This window comes from Pseudochaenichthys georgianus, chromosome 17 (genome assembly GCF_902827115.2).
Source record: "Pseudochaenichthys georgianus chromosome 17, fPseGeo1.2, whole genome shotgun sequence".
NCBI classification, from domain to species: Eukaryota; Metazoa; Chordata; class Actinopteri; order Perciformes; family Channichthyidae; genus Pseudochaenichthys; species Pseudochaenichthys georgianus.
Window position 1 is genome coordinate 31983887 of NC_047519.1, and position 23859 is coordinate 32007745.

The 23859-nt window shown below is 40.1% G+C and overlaps 1 protein-coding gene across 1 annotated transcript in view; it reads left to right on the plus strand.

The window, feature by feature from the left end:
• Positions 1 to 3638: 3638 nt before the first annotated feature.
• insra (insulin receptor a) overlaps positions 3639 to 23859 on the plus strand; it is a 63930-nt gene continuing 43709 nt past the window's right edge. The window contains exons 1-2 of the mRNA XM_034105447.2: positions 3639 to 4779; positions 19286 to 19834. Of these exons, the coding sequence (XP_033961338.1) occupies positions 4683 to 4779; positions 19286 to 19834 (646 nt within the window). The 5' untranslated portion in view covers positions 3639 to 4682. The remainder of the gene's footprint in view (positions 4780 to 19285; positions 19835 to 23859) is intronic.

The following is a 23859-nucleotide window of genomic DNA, read 5'->3' on the forward strand; positions in this document are numbered from 1 at the left end:
GACTCATTTGTTCAGCACATCCTTGATAACACATAAGTAGTTCTGAGCCATTATGACCCCCATTTGGACAAAACAGCACATGGGTTACGTGAACCTCTGGCCCAGGTGGTTTCATTTAAGTATTAGGTCTAAATAACAGTACTTTTTCTTCTTACAGGTAACGGTGTGTTGAGTTTTTCAGTTTAGTGATTTAAGATTAAACATAGGTTATATATATATATATATAATATATGTATTGATAATATACAATCCCACTTATCCTGAGTTTTCCACATGTTAAGCTTGAAAGCTGTGAGAATTAACTATAGCCATTTCAATTTGACGTTAATAATGGGTTCATAGTAATTTTGGGAAGGGGCTCTGAAGGGGCCTGAGGGGATGCGCTGTCAGTGTTGTAAACTTTAATGACTTTCTGGCTAGATTTATTGACTTTTGATCATGTGCTGCGGACTCCATTAGAAAACAGAAAAATATGCTGGGTTTTCAGTTTGAGTCAAATCTAGCTTACTCTTTCTTACTGGCTCTCCTGTTGCCGACCCAAACTTTAAGGAGATATATTTTAATGGTTCACTTTTACATGACATTAAAAAACATAAGAAACAAGTGCTTATGGTTTATAGAAGATTACATTTAGCTTAAATAATTAATTATTAAAGAGGGTATTTAAAGAAATTATAAGGCACTTTTGACATACAACACAACTCTAGTATGTTGTTATCTTATTTTATTGAATTCTGTAAATGTTGTTCAATTTAACTTTTATGCTGAGGTGCTATTCTTTCCCATGTGAAGCACTCAGTTACAATAATTAAAAGATAATTGCTTATTATTTGTTGTTGTATGATAGCATGTATCTAAATCTTAAATGCTACAACCCCATATGCAAAACATATCCTCTTCTCAAAATATCCATTATAAGCACAAAATACTAAAGAAAATCATAAACAAAAACCTAAAACTCTTACTTAGGATATTTGTTGTGAGTGAAATATAAAACTTGATTTGGCACATGGCTCCATGAAATCATTCGCTAGGATTTAATCTCATTAGAGCACCTCACTCCTGCAGACTGCACACTCAGTGTGATTATATTTAAGATATGGAAATTACAGCCATGCAGTTTAGCTCTGCTTCCTCTTTAGTACTCCTGCGTTGCAAGATGTCCTAATCGGCTCAGTAACTAATTATTTGTGTGCCATTGTAACCTTCCTCTTACAAGTGACGCATGTTGAGAGGCGTTAGCCCGCATCACCTCTTGACTTTGCTGCTTCGCTCTTCCTTCCACCTCAGGAGTGTTGTTGGGAACATGTGGGAACCTCCAAGTTTTCCTCTCTTGGCAAATAACTCTGATTACAAAATGCTGATGTTACTAATGAGCTGCTCTCGTGTTTTACTTTTCTTCTAAGTGGCCCCTTCCGTCTGAATGAATGCCTGCAACAGAAGATAGTGGTTGGTGTTCATTCGCACACGTGCAGAGAAATCTCAACGAGAGAATATTTCATAATAAAACGTTGATTGAAATGTCACAGCTGCCACAGAAATCACGTAATTGCAGCTTTTTTAGTATTCCAGTCAAATCTATTTCAGCACAACAAACAACAGGATAGTATTATCTTGCACCAAACAGGCTGCTGCGTAATCAGGTAGTGAACAAGCAGTGATGATAGAGATGGCATTGGGGTACAATCTCAGCTCACAAAAACAAGATATTTTCAGCCTCTGAGACCTCCTGTGATCTTGATGGTGTTTTTCCATTAGTGCGTCCGAGTGTGAGAACATCACTGGATCAAAAGGAGCATCATGTTCTGTTTATAAACAATAGTTGAATCAGACAAGGATTTCCCTTCCTCATTCTTTCCTCCAAAGCTTCCTAGAATAACAGAGGAACTTCTTCATTTCCGAACATGTACAGTAAATCTTGTTCTACCTTGCATGTTTGTTGATACTGCATACTTTGATTTGCAGTATGCATACGATACTGCAGTGGTCCCCATCTCTATTTTAAGACATCCACAGGCTCTTTCAGAAACACATATGACTTCATAAACGACCCCTGTAATGTATAAAATGTATATGTTGGATTTTAATTAATCTAACACTATAAAAAATACATAAAAGTGGATGTTTTTTAAATCATGTACAAACTTATACTGGTAATGACTGGGTCAGTTTGGTCAAGTTTGATTTGTGCTACTAGTAACAGATGCTAGACCTTTAAGTAATTTATTCTTTATATTTAGCTATTTTTATATCAAATGTATCAAACTATTTCCATTATTTATCCGACAAGTTGATGAAAAACGTTTCCCTGATGTCCAATTTTTAATATGAATGATTCCAAACTCATCCATTACAATGTATATGTCTTAACTTTAATTAAATTCCAGCACTTACAATATTGTGTACATCTTATAAATTATGTTGCATATCTGTAAAAAATGGTCAATCTGTTTGACGAAACATGAAACAAGTATTTGTAAATGTTTCACAATTGCAGGTAGTAAAATAGTTCAATACACCAGCTGCTCCTCTGTCTGTGTGATGTTGCAATGTGAACAAATAAAAGTGGAGATCAACAACAACTGAGACTGTGATGTGGCCGCAAAATAGCTTGAGATAAGATTGATTGTTTCCAAGGTCCAGAGTTATCTAATTCTGGATCTGTTCACTCCTTCACATGCACAAGTGTGTCATATATCAGGGGAGGGGGCAAAGTGCTGCAAGCCAATCCCAGTAATGGTCTATTATGTAGAATTCAATTATTAGCATAATGATCTCCAACACTGTTTAATTTGAATAACTTTATTCATTTTAAAAGACTACATTTATAAAATAATTGGAATGATCCCTTTTAACTTTAGGACGAGCAGCTGATTAGATATTATTACATTAACTAACTTTACTGGTCATTACATTTTGAAAGCAGAACAATTGTATTTTCTTGCTGTAACTCGCCATTTTTTTTGGCAATTATTTTGGCAATTATTCAATTAATTGGTCATTTATTGTGTCGATAAAATGTCACATAATGAATCGCTAATACTTTATTATAATAATGTTTGTATTTTTTAACAAGCCTAATGGTATTTTTAATGGAAGTAATTTATCAATATCATCCTTTATACGCAGAATTTTTGTTTATAAGTAAAGCATTACAAATATGGAATTATAAAGTGAAATATACCCTATCCCAAAGTACCAAAAGTAAGTACTTATTAACAGAATAAAAATGTTATTTTTGGAATATAATTATTAATGCATTAATTAGTTTTATCACTTTACCTCTGCATCGTGTAAGAGTGAATATCATTTTAATTGCAAACTATATACTGCTGGAAAGCTTGACCTATAATAATTATCATATCTTTAGTTGATTATATATTTTTTCAATTGAAGAAAGTAATTTTAGTGTAAATAATCCCTCTTTAATAGTAGCTGAACATTTAGATATTTAGATGAAGTACAAGTACCAGAAGGTGTATACTTCAGCACAGTACTACAGCAAATGTACTTAGTTACTCTGGATATATAAATAAATGCATTACTTTCTGACGCGTTGCCACCTGACAGTAGGATCAGTTTGTTGTGTAATCCAATAAGCTCCAGTCCGTATTTCCCCTGGAGCCCATCTGGCTGACTGGCTCGGTTTGTTTACTGGCGGAGGCTGAAGAAGGGGATCCTACAGGACCTGCTGGGGAGACTGTACAATCTACTTCTGTTTGTGGAAGAAGAACAGGGGAAAACAACTTTATTTCCCATGCTTTCCTCTCATTCAGATACACGCTTACTTGCTGTGGTGGCAGGAGCCTGAACACAACTCGGAGCATTTATAGGTTGTGTTTTTTTTTTCTATTCCCAAACAAAAAGAAGAAGAAGTGCGGAGCCACGACTGAAGTCTGTCAGAGAGTGGAGGTCTCACTGAAATCTCTGCACTGACTGAGAGTACTCGTTCGAGTTGACCAGGGAAAAACTACACTTTCTTTCCCAAGCGAGAGGAATCAACTGCGATGTTTTGTTTTCGCAGGAGGGATTGAGGGATTCTTTTTTTTTTTTTTTACGAAAGACACGCTAACGTTACGCCACGCATGCCACAACCATCGAGTCAGCAGCTCCAAAAAATCCTCTAAATTAAGTTATCAGTCGCTTTAATGGGATTTTTCCAGCATGCAAATTGACTCTTGTATTAATAATATCCAGTGCAGCTGTAAAGGTATGCGGGGGGTTTCTTAAAGTAAAATATATTGAGATAGTTGCTGAAGAGCAGCGCAAACTTCACTTGTGGCCTGGACTAGAGGTGGAGCTAGGCTAGCTAGCTTAACCGTAGCATTTTTTCGGAACAACAAGTCTATTTTTGCTCCTTTTTTCGGACACGGACAATCTAAACTGGTTCAGTTTATCCATCAAATGCATTTGAAGACTTAAAAGGAGCTCTCATATCCCGTAGTGATGTGTGTTACGGGTGCTTTCCCATGAGGTGGCTAACTTTAGCAGTGCTAGCTTGTGTTTGAGTGAACACGTTGGACTCGTTCCTCCGCCCATCTTCCGGGATGGCTTTTATTTATTTTTGTTTACCTGTTGGCCCACTCCGCCAAACAAAACCAATTTCCTGAAGGTATTTCTCCTTCAGTCTGAACTGTGTCCTCGCCAAGGATTATTCTGCATTTGACCCGGAATAGTGCTGCATGGTGTTTTATTCCGAGTCAGTTATGTGGCTCCGGACTTTGTGTTTTGTTTTCACGGTCTGCTTTGTGATGAGCTGTCATCGAGCAAGTGGAGAGGGTAAGTAACATTATTATCACTTTTATTCATAGTTTATATTAAGCATTTTAATCATGTGAAATTGTCTGAAAACGTGGCTGGGTGGACTGTTTGTGTATAAAAACATAGACAATATGCAAAATGCTAAGGATCTACAATTTTATTTAAAAAGAAATGTCGGACTGTCAAATATTTTGCATTTTGTTGTCTATGGCATGTGAGGGGATTCACAATGACATCTAAAAATCATTACTTATTTGTTAATTTCACCAAGACAGTGAGGAAATTATTGACTCTCCTTTTTATATTTTGTTAGAGAACCTTAGGGATATACACTATTAAATCATTGTTGTATTCATTATCAGTACATTTTATACACATTATTAATACAATAGTCTGTGCAATTACATTAATTTGAAGAACATGCTTGGACATATTTTAAACATACTCATGATTCTCAGTGCTGCAAAGTTGTCATTTAAATTATAATGTTGTTATTGATGGTGATTTCTTTTTGAAGGCACGTAGGCAGCAACAGTGGTGTCGTAGACAGTCACTGCATTGAAGGGACAAAGGTTAACACTTATCGGCTATTTGGAGTCTGCAGGCACTGTAAACAATATATTTTCCTCCTAAATAAGTAAGCAGTCTGAGCATTAGGGAGAATTAAATATCTGTTATTGTGAAAGGGAAAGCCTTGGCTTGTTGCTGTGGTCAGTGCAGGAATGCAACAATAAGCCCTCTTAACAACTCCTGACAATCCCTTTTTATATTCAGCAGCCAGCAAGCACCTGGTGATAAGAATGAATGGATAATATTTGAAATCACCCCGAGACATTTTCAACATTTTCAAAAACCACAATCGGTATTTCACACTCCTTGAATCTGTAAACCTAAATATTGGTTGTATGTGTGAGGAAATGTAAAGCAAACCGATGGGACTACATGCTGGTTTAAAGTACTGTACATTAAGTGTGCACTTCAAGTATGACAACACCAGAAATCAGGCTGGTAAACAGTGACATTAAACAGTTCTTTCACTGTCTCATATACTAGAAGATGTTACCATTTTTGATCTAATCAGATGATTCAGTGGATGTTAGTGGTGCTTTATAAGTTAGATGATCATTTTCCAAGTTAACAGCTCTTCATGTGGTTTCTGTTCAAACTTGTAAAATAGCTGTTCTTTTTTACTCATGGATTTGCATATTTGAAAGAAACGTGGCCTGTGTGTTCAGTCCATGTGTTATAACCTTGTCTTGAGTTGGGAAATGAACTCACAAAGTGTTGTTAAGATACAAGGCAGGCATTTAAAATAAACAAAATGCTTAAAAATCGTAATAAAGCTTAAAAACTCCACAATAAGCAATTCAAATGTATATAGCTATCAATTAAAAACTCTGTGGTGTGATAACTTGTTTACAAAATAATTATTTCTATAATTGTTGCTCTCATTTATGTCCTTCAAATCTGTACATACAACAGAGAATGCATGTCAAAATACATCACATTTCGTTTTGGTGCACAAATGCAAAACTAAAGGCATTTAAAGATGCTTTTATTAGGATTATCACTCAGTAAATACTCCCTAAATGCTCTTGTGTTTTCACCCTTTTTTTCTGCTCCTTGCGAAAACATTGCTCCCAGGTTTGTGCTGTCTTACAATAACGTTGACTCAAGCAACACATAATCCTCTTTTGTACGGTATAATAAGTTTGTCCACTTTATGTAAACACAGCATGTAGCCCCAGGTAGCTCTAAATCTCCCCGACTACTGCAGTGCTGCGTGTGGCTGTGGTCGGATTTAAGAGGCGCTCTGAAGGAAAAGCAAAGCACAAGCTCTCTCACCTTTCATCGGATTTTAGTGAGGGGCGAATAGAGCGATGTCATCAAACCAGTTTGAGCAAGAATTTTAAGACATAATTCAAAAGCAAGTTGTGTAATTGTGCACTTCAGCCCCTTCCACCCCCCTCGAGCTCCTCTCAGACTGGAGAGAGAACCACAGAAGGGGAGAGAACCTGGGCCTCACACCGGTCTATTTTATAAGCTGGACTGACCAGTGTCCAAGTCAGGAAACCTTGATGGAAACATTCACTTAATAATAGGAGCTTATATTTAGTGGCAGCGTGATATTCATTTAGTTTATTTATAATCAGATGGCTGCTAAAACGCTCAATTGTAACTGCAAATATGTATTTTTTTTACATATATTATACTTCAGATAGCTCCAGCTTGGGCCTCTTATTATAACATTACATTCAAGTCACAGAGCTAACCATCTGTTTTTCACAAAGATTAATATTTCAAGTGATCTTGCTTACGTTTACAGTTACTGATATTCTAAAGGGATCTCTAAAGATTATATCCTAACAATCATGACCAAAAAAGATTCTGCCGTCAGCTGCACAATCACATTTTTAACCTGTTTCTCAAGTTGTGTCACCATCTTCTTACAAATATGTCACCTTGGAATGACATGTTCGGGCTCCATTTGTACATCGTGAAACGACATGTAAAAGACAACTTTACCTCAGGCTATTTGTCTGAAGGTTTTTCTATCATAAAAACATTTTTATTAAGCCAAATAAGATCATATATCCAGTATATTGGTGGGTCGAGGACCATTTGATATATAATTGCATTTTGAGATTGTAGTATCAATAGTAGGCAAATTATAAAGAGAATAGAGACAGGTGGTACAACACGATACAAAAGAGGCACAAACAGTGTTTTCCATCAGCTTGTTTCAACTCAGGTTTTGTGTGGAGGTCTCAGGTCAGATTTTCAGATTGCAGCATATTGTTGTGCCATTATAAAGCATCACTTTATCAAGAATGTCAAACAGCGGGGGACCCGATGAAGCCCCTGCAGGCTGTTGTTGAGATCCACTCCGGTCACAGCAGGTCTCGAAGGCAGGCAGCAATCCAGAGTCCTGGTACTCGTGATTTAGGCCTTTCGACAAGGAGGGCATTTGTAAAGTGATGAAACTGTCACCTCCCCTCCATCACCAGCACTTCTCCAAAAACACTACAAACAAACTGCCACTGCTGTTTTGAAGAAGTCACGAGCACGCTTGACATGTATACAATAGGGCTGTACCCGAATATTCGACTATTCGAATATTCGTTCGTTGGCCAACTATTCGGGTTTCAATTTCATTATTCGGATATTCGTTTTTTTTTCTTTTTCAAACAAAAAAATATTTTTAAAAATAAAATATTTTTCAAACAAATTAATATATTTTTCTAAATGTATGCTATTAATAAAGGCGAATTGCCATATTCTTATACTATATTTATACTTTTGAATTGCACTGTTAAAATGCAGAAATATATACAATCTCAGCCTGTGCTCCTGACATTGCGTTCACTGTTCACAGTCACGAACGCAAACGGCACGCTTCACCTCGCTTCACCTCGTTTCACCCATAAAATGCCGAAGACTTCAGCTGTGTGGGACCATTTTAAATTGGACGAAGGTAAAAAGAAGGCAGTGTGCCAAATATGTGATAAGAAACTGGCCTACCACGGTGGCACAACAACTCTGAAAAGTCACCTGGATGCTGTAGCCTAGCTTAGTTTAGCTGTTGTGAAGTTGCCATGATGAAGCTGCTTTATCCGCCGTTTAAACAGTAACGTTAAACATGATAAAAACGTGCACTTACTTTGCTTGGAAAATAGTTGCAAGCAAGCAACCGAATTGTTTTTTTATATTAGTTTTTTAATTTTATCAGCATAGTGAAAATAATAGGAGTAATGTGGGAACATCTGGGGCTAAGGCAATTATTGGCATAAAGTTGAGTAGCTCAGCCTAATAATACATTGTGGCCATAGGTGCATCCCCACGCATCCCAGCCATCAACATCCTCAACAATACAGCAGACCCTACAGTTAAAAAAAACGATAACGGAGAAAAGAAAGATAGAGATAACAGATGCCATAGTACATTTCATCGCTATGGATATGAGACCCATTTACATAGTCGAAGGCGAAGGCTTCAGAAAATTAATGAAGAAGATGGAGCCCGGCTACACTGTCCCCAAACGCTCCAGTATTTTAGATGCCATGTCTCTGAAGTACAGCGATCACCGAGACCAAATTGTAACTCAGATTGAAAACTCAACTGCCGTAAGTTTTACAACGGACATTTGGACCACCTCGGTGCGTATGGAGGCGTATATGGCTGTCACCTGTCATTTCATAACTCGCGAGTGGAAACTCTGTAACTTTGTTTTGGAAACCAAAGTAATGGAAGTAAACCATACGGGAGTAAATATTGCAGAACAGCTTGGAGAAGTGGCGGACGCCTTTGCCATTCCGAATTATAAGCGAGTAGCCGTTGTCCACGACAATGCCAGCAACATGAAGCTGGCAGCTGAAATATGTGTTTTGTATCTTTGTTTGACTGTTCAGGTTGTAAAATGTTATAGACGGAATGTGGAACCAGATTTGGTCCCCGGGTGCTGCGCTGGGTTAAATGCAGAGGACACATTTAGTTTTAATGTTTGCGAGTACTGATACAATAAATACATATAAATCGTAATAGTATGCTCTATCTGCGCTTCTGCTTAACAGCGTGTTGTCAGGTGTCTCGGATTCGGAGCGTGTTATGAAACCTTTTGGGAAAAAAAAAAAATGTGAAAAAAAAAAATGTGAAAAAAAAATGTATTAACAAAAAATACAAATCTCTCCGCACCGAATATTCGAATATTCGCTGCTGATTACTACCGAATATCCGGAGCCCGAAAAATGGTATTCGGGACAGCCCTAGTATACAATGGAATCATCTTTGCACTTGTCTATCCTCAACAATGTCCGTTTAATCCCAGTTGACATGTTCATGTTTGAAAATTATATACTGCTTTGAAAATGTAGTAAACTGGCACTCCTTCACTCCGACCACACAGGCGTCTGTCAAGGAAGCCTTGTTGTGTCACATCTTTACCCTTGACACCGTTAACAATAAATGTGCTTGGTGTTGTGCTCTCACACTTCAGAGGTAATAATTACCTCACTGCCAACATTGATGAGAAGAATATTATATAGTATAGAATATTGTATCCGAGTGCAGCTGGCGGGCGATCACCAAACGATCTTTGGTCCGGAGCCATCCATACAGGATCCTCTTCAAATGCCTCACGAGGGAAATTTGTGGTTTAATAGGCTTTCTCTAAAAGCCTGAATCACTTTTATTTAATTGTATTCCCTCTAATGTAATGCATTGTCATTGGGCAGCACTTGCTATGTCACCCCTACCTAACAGCTGGCTCATTTGATAACCCGCTCCTAAAGACATTTATAGGCGAGCCTGTACTCTTGAGACATTTACCAAGAATAGAGCTGCAATGATTATTCAACGGATCTTTATTTTAACCTGCAACCATTTTGATATTAGATTTATCTTAGTTTTCATGCAAAAGCTTCTAAAACATGTATATTTCCTGCTTATTCTCTGTTTTCACATCATGTTAAATGCAATATTTTATGTTTTTGACTGACAAAACATAGCAATAAAACATTAAATTCGACTTTGAGAAACTGGAAACTTTTTCAAAATTTTCTGAGATTTTCTAAACCAAACGATCTTCAAATGATTTAGTAAATATATAATAATTAAATTAATTGTTAATTGCAGCTAGGCCTGTCGCGATAAGCCATTAATTGACTTATCGTACGATAAATAAAAATGAACTCAACTTTTCTGACCTCGATAAATTGCCGTTTTTAAATGTGTTTGTTTACATAAAGGAATGGTATGCTCATGACACTCATTTAAAAAAAATTATCATCCGATAAAACAGACCAGTCTCTGCCAGTCTCTCTCTTTTTTTTTTTAATCCGATGACATTATCAGTGATTTTAAACTGATTATATACCGAAATAACATCAACACTGTGGGCGCCGCCATTTCCCGGACGTGACGTAATCCATGCGTTTGGTTTTCGAAGACACGTTGATCTCCATGTTATTTACTGTAGTTTCTCTATTCAAATATGCCTCACTGTATCGCGAAATATTGCCATAATTCGGATAGGAACAATCCACGGAATGCTCGGTTCCATCTGTTGCCAAAAGGTAAGCGTAATAAGTACATTCGGAGGCAGTGGCTAGCGAAATGTGGCCGGCCCGAACCGAGAGATTCACAGGCTCATGTATGCAGCGAACATTTCACATTTCCGGACGACTACTCTGAGAGTATGATCAAACATAACATGGGATTTAAAGAACAACCATTACTCAATGGAGATGCAGTACCATCGGTCTTTCTGGTGTCATCACCGACCAGGACACCAGTTCGGCCAGTAGAGAAATCGCCCTCTGCAAGTGTGAAGCGACGGAGGAGCAGAAGTAGTGCTCGGAGTAAGAATAAGGTATGTTATAGCGCATTTCCATTGCAGCGGCTAGCCCCGTTTTAGCGTCCAGGCCAGGACAGTTTTTGGTGGCCTTTCCATATAGCGTAGTACCGGCTAGTGTGTATTTCCCCCCAGTTTTTCCGGCCCCATAAAATCGTGATTCTATGGCCAGGGACAACGAAGCTGAGTATGCTAAACTAGAGAGGGAATCGCTAGCAAGGGTGGTACTACATGCATACATATAGTATCTTATATCATCTTCCCATTATACACACATGCATTTCCAAACATTTGGACTACCTATGTTGCAAATGTATTATCTTTTCAATTTACACACGGCATCTATTGCACGTCTGTCCGTCCTGGGAGAGGGATCCCTCCTCTGTTGCTCTCCCTGAGGTTTCTCCCATGTTCCCTGTGGGTTTTCTTCGGAAGTGTTTCCTTGTACGATGTGAGGGTCTTAGGACAGAGGGTGTCGTATTGTCATACTGATATGTATGGCTGAATTCCCCCATCCAATCTCTTCACATTGGTCAAAACTTGTTCCTCTGCTGACGAGTCCGAACTGAAATACTCCACCATGTTTCCGTGTGTTGACAAAGTGAACGCATGGATGACGTCACGACCATCACGTGACTACTGAAAATGGCAAACATGGCGGCGGCCAGACGGAATATACAGGTCTTGATAAAAAAGAGCTATAAAATCATTATTTACCGGGGAATATCGCTGATTTCTTCAGGGTATGGTTTAAACATAACGTTTCACTAAATACTGAAGTTTTGATTAATTATCTAATGAGTGGACCATTCCTTTAAGGATGTGACCAGCATTTTAGCCAGGCGTGCTGTGAGGGGAGGGGCTCACACACAGCCAGGTCATATTTTTTTATATATATATATATATATACACAGTCTATGGTCAGGACACTCCGCGTGAAACAGCGTAGCAGCCAAATGAATAATATAGAGACAATATTTATCGCAATAATTTCCAGGAAAATGTATCGTCCAACAAAATTAATTATCGTGACAGGCCTAGTTGCAGCCCTACCCTAGAAGGTTGTGTCTGTGAGTTATATTGATACCATTGTCTTAACTGCTGTAATATATCTTATCCTGTGCAGCTGAAGCCAGGAGAAACCTCTCCTAATTAACCATAATTGCAGCCGAGAGCCTTTTTGAAGTAAAAGTTAAATGGACTGTCTGTCGACTCGTCAAACATATCCTCGAGCTGAAACGGTTGTCAGAGTTTAATCTTGTTTGCCTATGATTTTACTTTAAAGGGGACCTATTATGCAAAATGTACTTTTGATGTCTTTTATACATAAATGTGTGTATGCCAGGGAACTCACAAAGTGTCAGACAACAAAACCCTCTCTCTTTTCCTCTGTACCCACATCTCTAAAAAAGGGTGGTGCTAACAAGCAGATCCAGAATTTTCACTCCTATAATGTCATTGGCGAAATGCGGCCGACGTGACACGTCCCAACTAGAGATGTCCCGATCACGTGATCGGGGATTGGAGCCGATCACGTGATTTTCAAAAGATCGGAATCGGGAGAAAAAAATCGGGGATCGGGATTTTTATTTTATTTATTTTTTATATAAAATATTTTTATTTTATTTAATGTTACAAAACAAAAATGACCATGTTCACGTCTTAAAGTCATCCTGAGGACTTAGTTTTGGTTTAAAATGACACAACATCATGTATGTGTTGCTTTCTTTGGGCTTGTTTTCAGACCTGGTTGCTTATTTCTCTGAAATCTGGCAACAGAGTGGGCGCAGTGTCTAATAGTAGCAGTGAGCTAACGAGAGGCTACGTTCAGCTGGTGACTCGGGAGTCGGGACAGAGCAAATGTCAGGAGTTTGGAAGTATTATAAAATTGAAAGCGAAGGCAGTGTAACAGCCAGATGCAATGTTTGCAAGGCAGAGGTTTCGCGTGGTGGAAAGAACAGAGCTACGTTCAACACGACCAATCTAATACGCTACCTGAGAAACAAACACCAACAACAACACGGCGAGTACACAGCGGCCACTCAGGTAACGGCACTGAAACAACCGACACTTTCAGAGACTTCTAAAAGGAAAGAGAAACTGCCCCAGAACAGTGAAAAGGCCAAACAAATAACAGCCAAGATAGCTGAATTCATCGCGTTGGATGACCAGCCGTTATCTGTTACCTTTTTTTTCTCTTAATGCATTGCATTAAGATCGGATCGGGAAAAATCGGTATCGGCATATTGTCAAAATCAAATGATCGGAATCGGATCGGGAGCAAAAAAAGGTGATCGGGACATCCCTAGTTTCCAACCTTGAGACCTCAGAAATCGGGAGCATGCCTTGCGGCCTGTAGCACCATCCTTGATGGAGCATATGTGTGGGCTGGACCTGTATTTCACAGGAAAGGGGTGAGCAGAGGGTCGAGTTGTCCATTCTTGTTCTGTTTTCTGTGCCTATCTTCCTCACCCTCTCAGATGCGCGCGCTACTAGAGACAAGCTACCATGGAAACCAAACAATGGTGTAGCTGTATTCAAGTCCGAGTGGAAACAGTCCTGAGTAAATCTGATTTTGTCAGAAATCGGGAGAAATATGACCCTGGGAGGAAACCGGGAGAGAGCAATGCAATCGGGAGTCTCCCGCGAAAATCGGGAGGGTTGGCAAGTATGCCATACATACGTATGGACCTTTACCAATACGTCAGATTAGTAAAGGTGAACGTGTATCTCGGTGACCTCGGCATTTTGTGGATTCGGGGTTAGTTTTAGTCTGGGTTAGAAAACAACAGAGCAGCAAAACCTTGAAAAGGGAAGTTTTGCAATCAGCGAGTGTTTGTTCCTGCATGCTCATTGAGGCCTCGGTTTTCTCTGAGGCCTGGCAATAATACACGCCATCAGTCTAACTACCTGTAACCAGTGTTTCCACCAGACCAGGGCTGAGAGGGCGTCCACCCCGAGGGGGGGGGGGTTTGTGTGTGTGACGTCGTGTCACGTGACTTGAATTTTGAATTGACCCGTCCCTTATTGATAATATCTCTTTACGTATTAGTGATGGGAATTCCGGCTCTTTTTAGTGAGCCGGATCATTTGGTTCGGCTCACTAAGAAGAGCCGGCTCTTTCGGCTCCTAAACGGCTTCATTTCTCCACAGTTTACCACAGAGCCTCAGTTTCGCTGCTGCGAGGCTCTGGCACTCGACGGCAGTACACTTTCCGTCACAGGAACACGCTTTGCTGGCGGCGAAAAGAATCCCACCAGACTCCTTTGCCCCTCCAACGGAGGGATGTCCTTGTCCTTTTTCCTTTTCGACATTTCAAGCGATAAAAACTCGATCTTCTCTAGAATTATTAATTTTTTTGGAGGCTGTCAGGCAGGACCCCCCCCCTGGCGGAACCGCTGCCTGTAACCCCCCCACCCCTTCACGCACCTCCTTTTTAAAGATCAGAAACTTTAGTGCCTGTTTATGCATGCAGCTGCATTGAAAGGATTGTGCTCAGACTGTGAAGAGCTGACACCCTTTAGCATAGATATGTACAGTATTTGTGCTCCTGCGTCAGTGATATATCTCTGTGCATGATGATATAAAATTAGGGCTTGCTTGTGGCCTAGGCGTGTTTTACATCGGGCATTCACAATGGTATCTATCTGGATTTATTACATTGGCATTGCATTTATACTATTCTTGCTTATAACTTGTCTGCATTATGAACAGAATTGTGAAATTGCAAAAGTAGGGTCACAGAAGTCAGGTGTCAGATGTGAAGAAATTGACATTTTCTTGTCTGGGTGTATTTTTCCACTTAATTTGATTTAAGCTCTATGGATTTAATGTTATGCCTGGCTGACTCACTAGTGTGCTGCCTGTGTGTACTGGGCCAGCTTCAGTGGATCTGTACAAATCCGATTGCATGCACTTATATATTGCAATATTGTGTAGTGGTTTAACTAACAATCACTTCCTTGCCTGATTTATTAATCCATCGCAAATATTGAAAAATACACACCACAACTTTCTCTTGTCCAAAACCTAAACATATTCAGTTTATGTTTTCTGTCAGAGTCAAATCCTCTCATTTTATAAGCGGAAACCAGGAGAACATTTTTTCTGTGGACCTTTTAGTTGAGAATTTTCCAAGGATAAGAATAAAGTTTGGTGCTTTTGCGTCAATTGAATTTATTTTCTTCATTATCTCTTTAAATGCCATTTTAATGCATTTCCATGCCTGACTGAGGGCACTTTGATTATATCTGTGTTCGAACAGTGCTCTACAAATCAGCTTCGCCTGTCTTGTTAGTGGGATAAATGTTTTGTGTTGATCGTTTTCTTGACCAAATGATGGGAAACCATCCTTCTGGTCCTTTTTAATTAACCTTAAAAGTTCATCTGCCTCAGAGCTGCGGGCACGGAGAGACTTGGGCCATTAAAGATCTGCTCCACTAATGACTCTAATTGTCGATTTGCAGCACCCGGGCTGTGTTTTCGGTCTTGTCTGGCTCAGATTAGGTAATGTATGGAAAGCAGGAGCTGGCCGAATCGCCATAGTAACCTTCGTGATGTCTCCCAGTTTGTTCTCTTTCTCAACAATACAGGCAGCATTTCAATTCTGGGATGCACCTGGTTCGTTTAGCTGGAGCTGTGTGAAGTCTTCACGGACATAATTGTTTGTTCTCAAGGCCAGAGCGACAAAAACAGTGCTGTTTTTTTTTTTTAAAAGAAGTTACAATTTCTGCCAAAGTTTTGTTTCTAAACTAAGTGTTCACACATGGATAAGTCAGCTCGGCCAATGTTTTCTCTGCCGCCGCTCTAAAATTCCTCACTTACACACCAAGGCTGCCATGTTCTAGTTTCCAATGTGAGCCACTATCAGTACGGCCGGAGTGTATTAGATTCTCTATTGGGAATGCGCTGCTAAAAATACTGGCCTGGCTGAAAGTGTACACTGATAGGAGCCTGGACTCGCCGCCCTGTGATGATTTGCCTTCTTCACAGGGTCACCCAGTGCTCTGCTGGAGACCACACTGTCCCCTAGTACACTGCTAGGGTCTTTGTCTATTAAATTATTTTGTTTGAGAGTGTGTGGGGTCTTTTATGAAAAGATGGAGGCTCTTTGTAGCGTTAAATGTATTAGTCAATGGATCTACAGGAGGCATTTGCTGCAAATTCCTCCAGCAGTTGCCGTCATTTTGATTAGCAGTGTTTAATTTGAAGGCAGATAAGGTTTTGTGACACGCCACGTCATGCTTACAATTCGGCTGTACTCCTCGGACACAACCACAAAGGGAGCTGCAGATCTAAATGTATGACATGTTCTTTTTATCGAGCCAGGCTGCTTTTAATAGCTTGCAGTTTAAACCCATGTTAGGAAATTTTGTGTGTATTTTAAACAAGCGTCAAAGTTGTAGGCTGAACTTCAGATAACTGCTGCGGGGTGAGTCTGCTGGTTAAGGTCATGCAGTGAAAAGCTTGTTGTTTGGACTTGGTCTGGTAGTGTTATGCAGCAGAAGGTGTAAAAGGAGCCGCTGCCATAAAGAGGTGTACGCCTAGCTGTTATACCTCTTCCCCCCTCATGGTTGACCAGTTGGCCCGATGCATGGTTGGTAAACAAATACAGTCCACTCTCCAGGCAGCACACCTCCAGCTGCAGCCATGACTTGTGAACTGTATAATTGGGCCTGGAATGTCCCACATCTCAGCCGCAAAGGAAAACATCTTTATGAGTGTCATAACTTGTTATGTCACACAAAGCATATGCTTAAGAGTTTGGCTCATTTGCAGAACAGAGAGCTAAGGATATCCTCATTACTGTTAGCTCTGCTCATACAGAGCCCCCTGAGTGTAATATGGTTTAATGTATTTTCCAGTAGGTTTCAAAAGCACTGTATACTGCACTATCTGAAGTTTTAGTACAGTTGACATTATTCCAGAGCTAAAAACAATGAGCTAAATTGGTTTAAAACACAAATCCACATGGACTGAAAAGAATGCGCACCCCTTACTCATCAAAACATAAATAAACAATATAAATAGTTGTCAATGGTGTTAATTAATGACCAATATTTACACATACTTACAGTAATTCATAGTAGAGAGCCATACACTATTATTCACAATTAACTAAGAAAACCGTCAGATACCTGACACTTGATATAGTGTAAATATGCAATAAACTAAGTGATTTGTTGAAAAAAAATCAAGAGACGATTTATAATGGCTATTTGCGGCCCTACATTAAACTCTTGTATCATTGTGATACAGTATAATTGAAAATGATTTGAGACGGTAAAAATGTAACTCATCTCTAGCATAGTTAAAGGGGACCTATCATGCAAAATGCACTCTTGTACGTCTTTTATACATGAATATGTGTCCCTGGTGTTCCAGGGAACTCACCAAGTGTCAGAAAATACAACCCTCTCTCTTTTCCTCTATACCCAAATCTCTAAAAAAAAAAAGAGGCTGCAACAGATCTGATACAGACTGATCCAGATTTGAATTATTTTCTACGTCACAAAAGGGGTGCTCCGCTTAGTGGTCAATTCTCCACCTATCAGGGGAATGAGAGGTTGGGCCACGGCCGGCCATTGCTGCTTGAAAGCGCTGAAGACGCTGTAGTACATATGCCAGGCCTGTAAGTGGCGCTGTAGTCCGCCACAAAAGCAGCGAAGAAGACTTCCCTCGCATGGTTGCCATGGTTGCCCTTCTGTTTATTCTCCGCTCTGGCTCTTTTTCTCCCTCCCCGAGGCAAGCGTTTGCGCCTCCTGCTTTAAAACAAATGAATAATGACTCTATATAATCATATGTAATAATGTGCAGTGCCGCGGTCATTATGGGGAAAAGAACACGACAGGCTGATCAGGAGCCCGGCGCAAATTTTATTCATTTAAAAAATAGTTGTATTGATTTAAATTGACATGCATCCGCTAAGAAAAATAGTCCGTTGTTACTGTTTGAACTAACGTAGCAACGGCAGGAACTGCTTCTCTAGCGTTTTTGAGGAGCTTTTTGATTACAGATTTGAAAACATCGTTGCTTTCTTTAAAAGTAGCACAATTCATTATGTCAAACCTTGAAAGATATCCCTGCCCTAATGCCAAAGTAACTGGCAACTGAATATGTGTCGCCGTTTGATGTCTATGTCTGGACCGCTGCGTAAAAAGGAGGGTTTCTGCCCCATTACTTCTCTTCTTACTTCTATAAGAATAAAGCACGGAGGACGGAGATCTCTTTTTCTCCCCCTCTTCTCCCCGCTGCAGCCTAGCAGCTGATCTCAAAGCACGCTCCCCTCTCCTGCAGGGAGGCGTGGTCAGCTGCAGCTCACAGAATCAGCCCCCTGCAAAAACAGCGCTGGAAAGAGCAAATAGAGCGAAACGAGGCATGGCTAAAATGCAGGATCTGTTTGGTATTTTGAAAAAAAAACTATATTTATATACTTTATATAGGTATGGCCCTACAATATATTGTTCAAATATAGCATGATATGTCCCCTTTTTAAGGAATATCTCGTGAAACAGGATCATGTGTCTGGGTGAAGACTGACAAAGCCACAAATCTTCTACTGGTGCAATACGTGACCATTAGTGCTTCAGTTCCCCCTCCCACCCAGACAAATATTTTTAATGCATTAGCTAGAGTTTTTTATGGTCTTGAGTTACAGAAGCAACTTCACAAATCAACTCGGCATTACCAAGGATGAGCACAGACTTGCTCTGATGACAGCACTCCATATTTGACAGTGGCTCACAGCCAGATATGTGGTTGCTAAACAAAATGTCAGCAAAGACGGTCTGGTCTTTATCAAAGCCAGAGACATCACCACATATTTTTCAGTAAAATATTCCCTCTAATTACCAAGAAATCTATTTTTTTCTTTAGTCCTTGAGACCGTGTCTGAATTCTTTAACCTCCCTTTTCCAGTTTACAGAGCAGACATCTTGCCTAATGCATCAGACACGTTCAGCACACCATAAATATTATTAGGGAAATCCTTTTTAATGTTGATGTCCGAAAGCCATAACATTTCCTATTCATAATAAAATAATGTTTAGTTACTCATAAAATGTAACATGTGCATCTTATCCTTTCCACAGAATGGTGTTTGTTTTGTGAGTCATCAATGAAGGTTGTTCCTCTAGTTTCTAAAGAACCTTTGTATTTCCTTTTATATCTTTTCAGTTTGTCCGAGCAAGGACATCCGCAACAATGTGACCAACCTACGAACTCTCGAGAACTGCACTGTGATCGAAGGCCACCTGAAGATATTACTCATGTTCAGGACCAAGCCTGAGGATTTCCGGGGCATCAGTTTCCCCAAACTGACGGTGGTCACCGACTACCTGTTGCTCTTCAGAGTTTATGGCATGGAGACCCTCAGCGATCTTTTCCCCAACCTTACGGTCATCAGAGGCAACAACTTGTTCTTCAACTACGCCCTGGTGATGTTCGAGATGCTCCAGCTGCGAGAGATCGGCCTCCATAGCTTGATGAACATCACCCGTGGAGCAGTGAGGATTGAGAAGAACCCGGATCTCTGCTACCTCTCCACTCTGGACTGGTCCAAGATCCTGGACACAGTGGAGGACAACTACATCATGGCTAACAAGAACGACAGAGAGTGCGGAGACGTTTGCCCGGGGGCGGCCATCGGAAAGACCACCTGCCAGACCACCACCATCAACGGACACTTCAGTGAACGCTGCTGGACCCAGAAGAACTGTCAAAGAAGTAAGCAGTCTTTTTCTATAACTCACAAGTTATATATTTTGTACCTCTGTGATTCTTTATAACAGCACTGGAGTATTGCCTAGCTCTGATCCAAATGCTATATAAATAGGACTCCCATTTTAATCTGGTGTGGCTGCAGTGTTATTTCTGGCAACCGGTGACTGCAGGCTAAATACAACCTCGTGCTTAAATGATTAATTGCTTACACTTACACTTTTGATAATTTATTTGTTTTTAAATTAAAAACATTAGTAGGTCTAACCTTCAACCTCAGTGTTAACTGTGAGCATTTGCTGCCTTTTTATTGTTTCAAATATTATTCTCATTAAACAGATTTATATATATGAATAAAGAATCTGTAGTAAATGGGACACGAGTTGAAGCGTTCTGGTCTATCATGATGCATATTGTCCAGCCCTACATCATAAACCTTTGTACTTCCCCTTTTTTAGATGAGAAACCATATCAAGTGCTTATTATTAGATACATTTTTCATAATTTCCCTACTGTTACATTTTTCCAGTGACCAGTAGTAGCTTGTGTATTTTTTCCTCAGCTACTTTCCGTCAACACATCATTATTTCCCTCACCCGTCCAACTGGTCTAACATTTACTGAATTCAACTCTCCATTTGGACCAAATTAAAGCACATGATGGTTGGTGTTTGAAACAAAAATAGTTTCTTGTTCGCGTTAGAATCAACGACTGCTTGTAGCCTAAAGCTGTTTAGCCAAAAGTTGGTTTTGTCCGTTTTTAGTGTTGAAATGTCAGAGCAGTGTCGTCTGCTCAGGTTTAGTTAAATAGGCCAAGTTCTGTGTCAACGCAGCTTGAACTGTCCTCTAATGTGACGCAACACTTAGACATGGACTGTAGTTTTGTTATTACTCATGTAGTGGACGAGGTAAAGAAGACATTTAACGTCATGGCACATTTCACATTGTCCCATTTAAGCAAAGCTCCTGCGAGACGCGCCTTTCCCTCTGTGTTCTGTTTTTTACTGTAAGATGACAAGCCCACCCATTTCACACTGCCAAAGAGTTCAAGTTCGAGTGCTGAGAAGAATTTTGCGCATGGGTGCTGTCTGAACACCTTGGCTCGCACCATTACGCAACACATCACGCATTAGTTTAACGGCTCTTTTGAACAAGTTTCCCTGCACGTCTGCCTTTTTAAAACTCTTAGTAATGTTTGTTTTGTGAGGCAGCTATATGTTGAGCTGACCATCATTATGCTCTTCTGTACCCTTTTCACTAGTGTTTTATTTATAGATTTTCCAATGACTTGAGGTGATTGCTCAACACAAATCTTTTGAAACATGCAACATTATAGTTGAGGAAGTGTTGTATGAAAAGTCTCACAGCAGAGATGATTTCCTTATTGTGTGCCATTCTCTGAAGATAAATCAAGCTCAAAGGTTGACCGACAAGCTCTGATCTCCAGTCATTGGCCTGCATTCGGCACGGGCAGGGCCTGTGGTCGTGTGGTCTGTGACTTGCGGTTTTTTGCCTACTTTCACTAAAGCATGAAAAGATCTGTTAAGCCCCAGAACCACAGGACAGAGAGCAAGGCATTCCTTGTTGACTTCAGATGTGCCAGTTGTTACTGCTTTTTATAGACCTGCTGTAGTTTATAAAGTAAGCTACTATTCCCAAATGTGTTGCTTTTAGTCCAGGTTCAACAGTCACGTTCTTGCTTGATTTGCGGGACCAGCGTTGCTGTCGGGAAGAAAAGCAATGTGGAGCGGCACATAGTGCTGTAGCGACGCGTCGACAACGTCGACGCATCGACAACGTCGACGCATCGACTTCAAAATATCGTCGACGACATATTTCCGCGTCGACGCGTCGCTACACACACGTGGGTCACCCCACAGCAACAAGCAGTTCTAGCTGTGGTGGCTACCATTAGCAGCTAGCATTTGCTCTCCGATTTTAACATTAAAATGGAATTATGGATTATAAATTCAATCATTTTTTTATACATAGACGTTAAAAACCTATGGATTAACCGATTCAGCCGCGTTTTTTCTCATTTTAATGCCATTGAACACGTCTTTTGATCAGATTGACAGCTACGGTGAGACGATCTCCCTAGAAGCTCTGTAAAGGTACGTGTTGTGATGACTGTATTTGCTTCCCCTGTCGCGAGTTCGGATGACTCAGTGATGATACTATATACCTACATAATCTGTGGAACCTCAGCTTTTAATCGGATATATTGTATGTGCAGCTACGATAAGTAATAAGGGTACTTTTATCTTGAGTTCTGTGCCAATGTCCGTTAGCATTTTTCGCTCAGGGGTCATTTAGATGCTTCTTATGAGACTTGTGTTTTGTTTTGGTAAACATGGTTTGTATCGTCAGTTAGCTGAGATTATTTCCGTTAATCTGGTATAACACATTAATAGGTTCTTAAATATTAAGATCCCCTGAGACACAGTATCGTGAATTTTTAATTTTTTACATTAAGTTTTTTATGAACTGAACAACAGAAAAATAATCGTTAGATTAGTCGACTAATCGATCAAATAATCGCCCGATTAATCGTTTTCAAAATAATCGTTTCCCCCCAGCACTAGCGGCACCTCACCGCTTCATAAGGAGTTTGACTGTGATTTTCCTTCTGGCAGAATCTACAAATCAGCCCCATTGAACAGCCTAGTCGTGCCAGCCTCTACTGCACATGAGGGGCAGAGCTTTACTCTGTGTGTGTTGCAACTTGCATGGCGTAACTGGGCTCGACATTATAAATGGCCCGCTGGCCCGGAAGCACTATTTAGACACCCCGGGCCAGCATAACGTACTTTCCACAAAAAAATGTTTCCTGTGGTATTGGTATTTTCACTAACAATTTAGTTAAATTGTTTCGTTTATCAACGCTACAACATAGCGTTTCGTGAGTCGCTTGTCGTTGTTGGGTGAAAAGCAAACGGCTGTTAGGACAGGAGTGCAGCGCGAGCAGGCTCCCGTGAGCGCAGCGCGAGCAGGCTCCCGTGAGCGCAGCGCGAGCAGGCTCCCGTGAGCGCAGCGCGAGCAGGCTCCCGTGAGCGCAGCGCGAGCAGGCTCCCGTGAGCGCAGCGCGAGCAGGCTCCCGTGAGCGCGCTCCTTCACTACAGACTATCGCGCCACCTAACCATTCGCCAATTTTTTTTTTAATATCAGCCAAGCGCCGTGCAAAAAACAATCTTCAAATAAAAGAAAGTCACCGAAGGAGTTAAAGGAGAGTGACAGGGAGCATGAGAAGAAGAGGGAGAGAAAGTTTCAGCTTGATCGATGGAGTTGGCTTCTAGTGGTGCAGTGACGCGTCCTAAAACCCTTTTATAATCTATAGATTAGATTTATAATTCGAAAATTATAAAAGTAGGGTAGACATGTGGAGATTATCCGGCTGAACAAAACGTGCATTTATCAAACAGGTTTGTTTTCCACAGACCTTATTTCCAGCTATTTTCCAAAACCCTGTGGAGAAATCCCATTGCTTTTTGTGGAGGGAACCAGCAGCTTACTTCCTGGTTTCAGGACGCGTCACTGCACCTCTCAATATGATGCCAATATAAACAAGGTCTTTAGTCGGCTCTGTACATCAATGCCGACCTATGCTGACAAGTAAGTGAAGAGTAGACAATATAAAGGTATTGGCTATAGGGAAATGTCCCAGCAGTTTAGGATAATGAAGGATCTAATCTAATCTATAGTCTAACTCCTAATGACAGGAAGGCAGAAAGTGCATTATACAAATAATAATACTCATAATAGCAGACATTTTTTAACAATGACCACAATATCATTATTTTTAATAAACCAAATATGAACAATTGAGGAAAATTAGGAAGAACTGATTGTTCAAATGTTGTAGTAATGTAGTTAGTGCATGAATTACTATTGCAACAAATGTGTTAATTTTCTTCATTATTAGTCGATTTTTTTTGGATGAATGCTCCGGGCCAGTGGTTACAATGGTGGGGCCAGTGACGATACAAGTTCACCGGCCCGGAGGGCCAGTGGCTTTTTACCTTTAATGTCTAT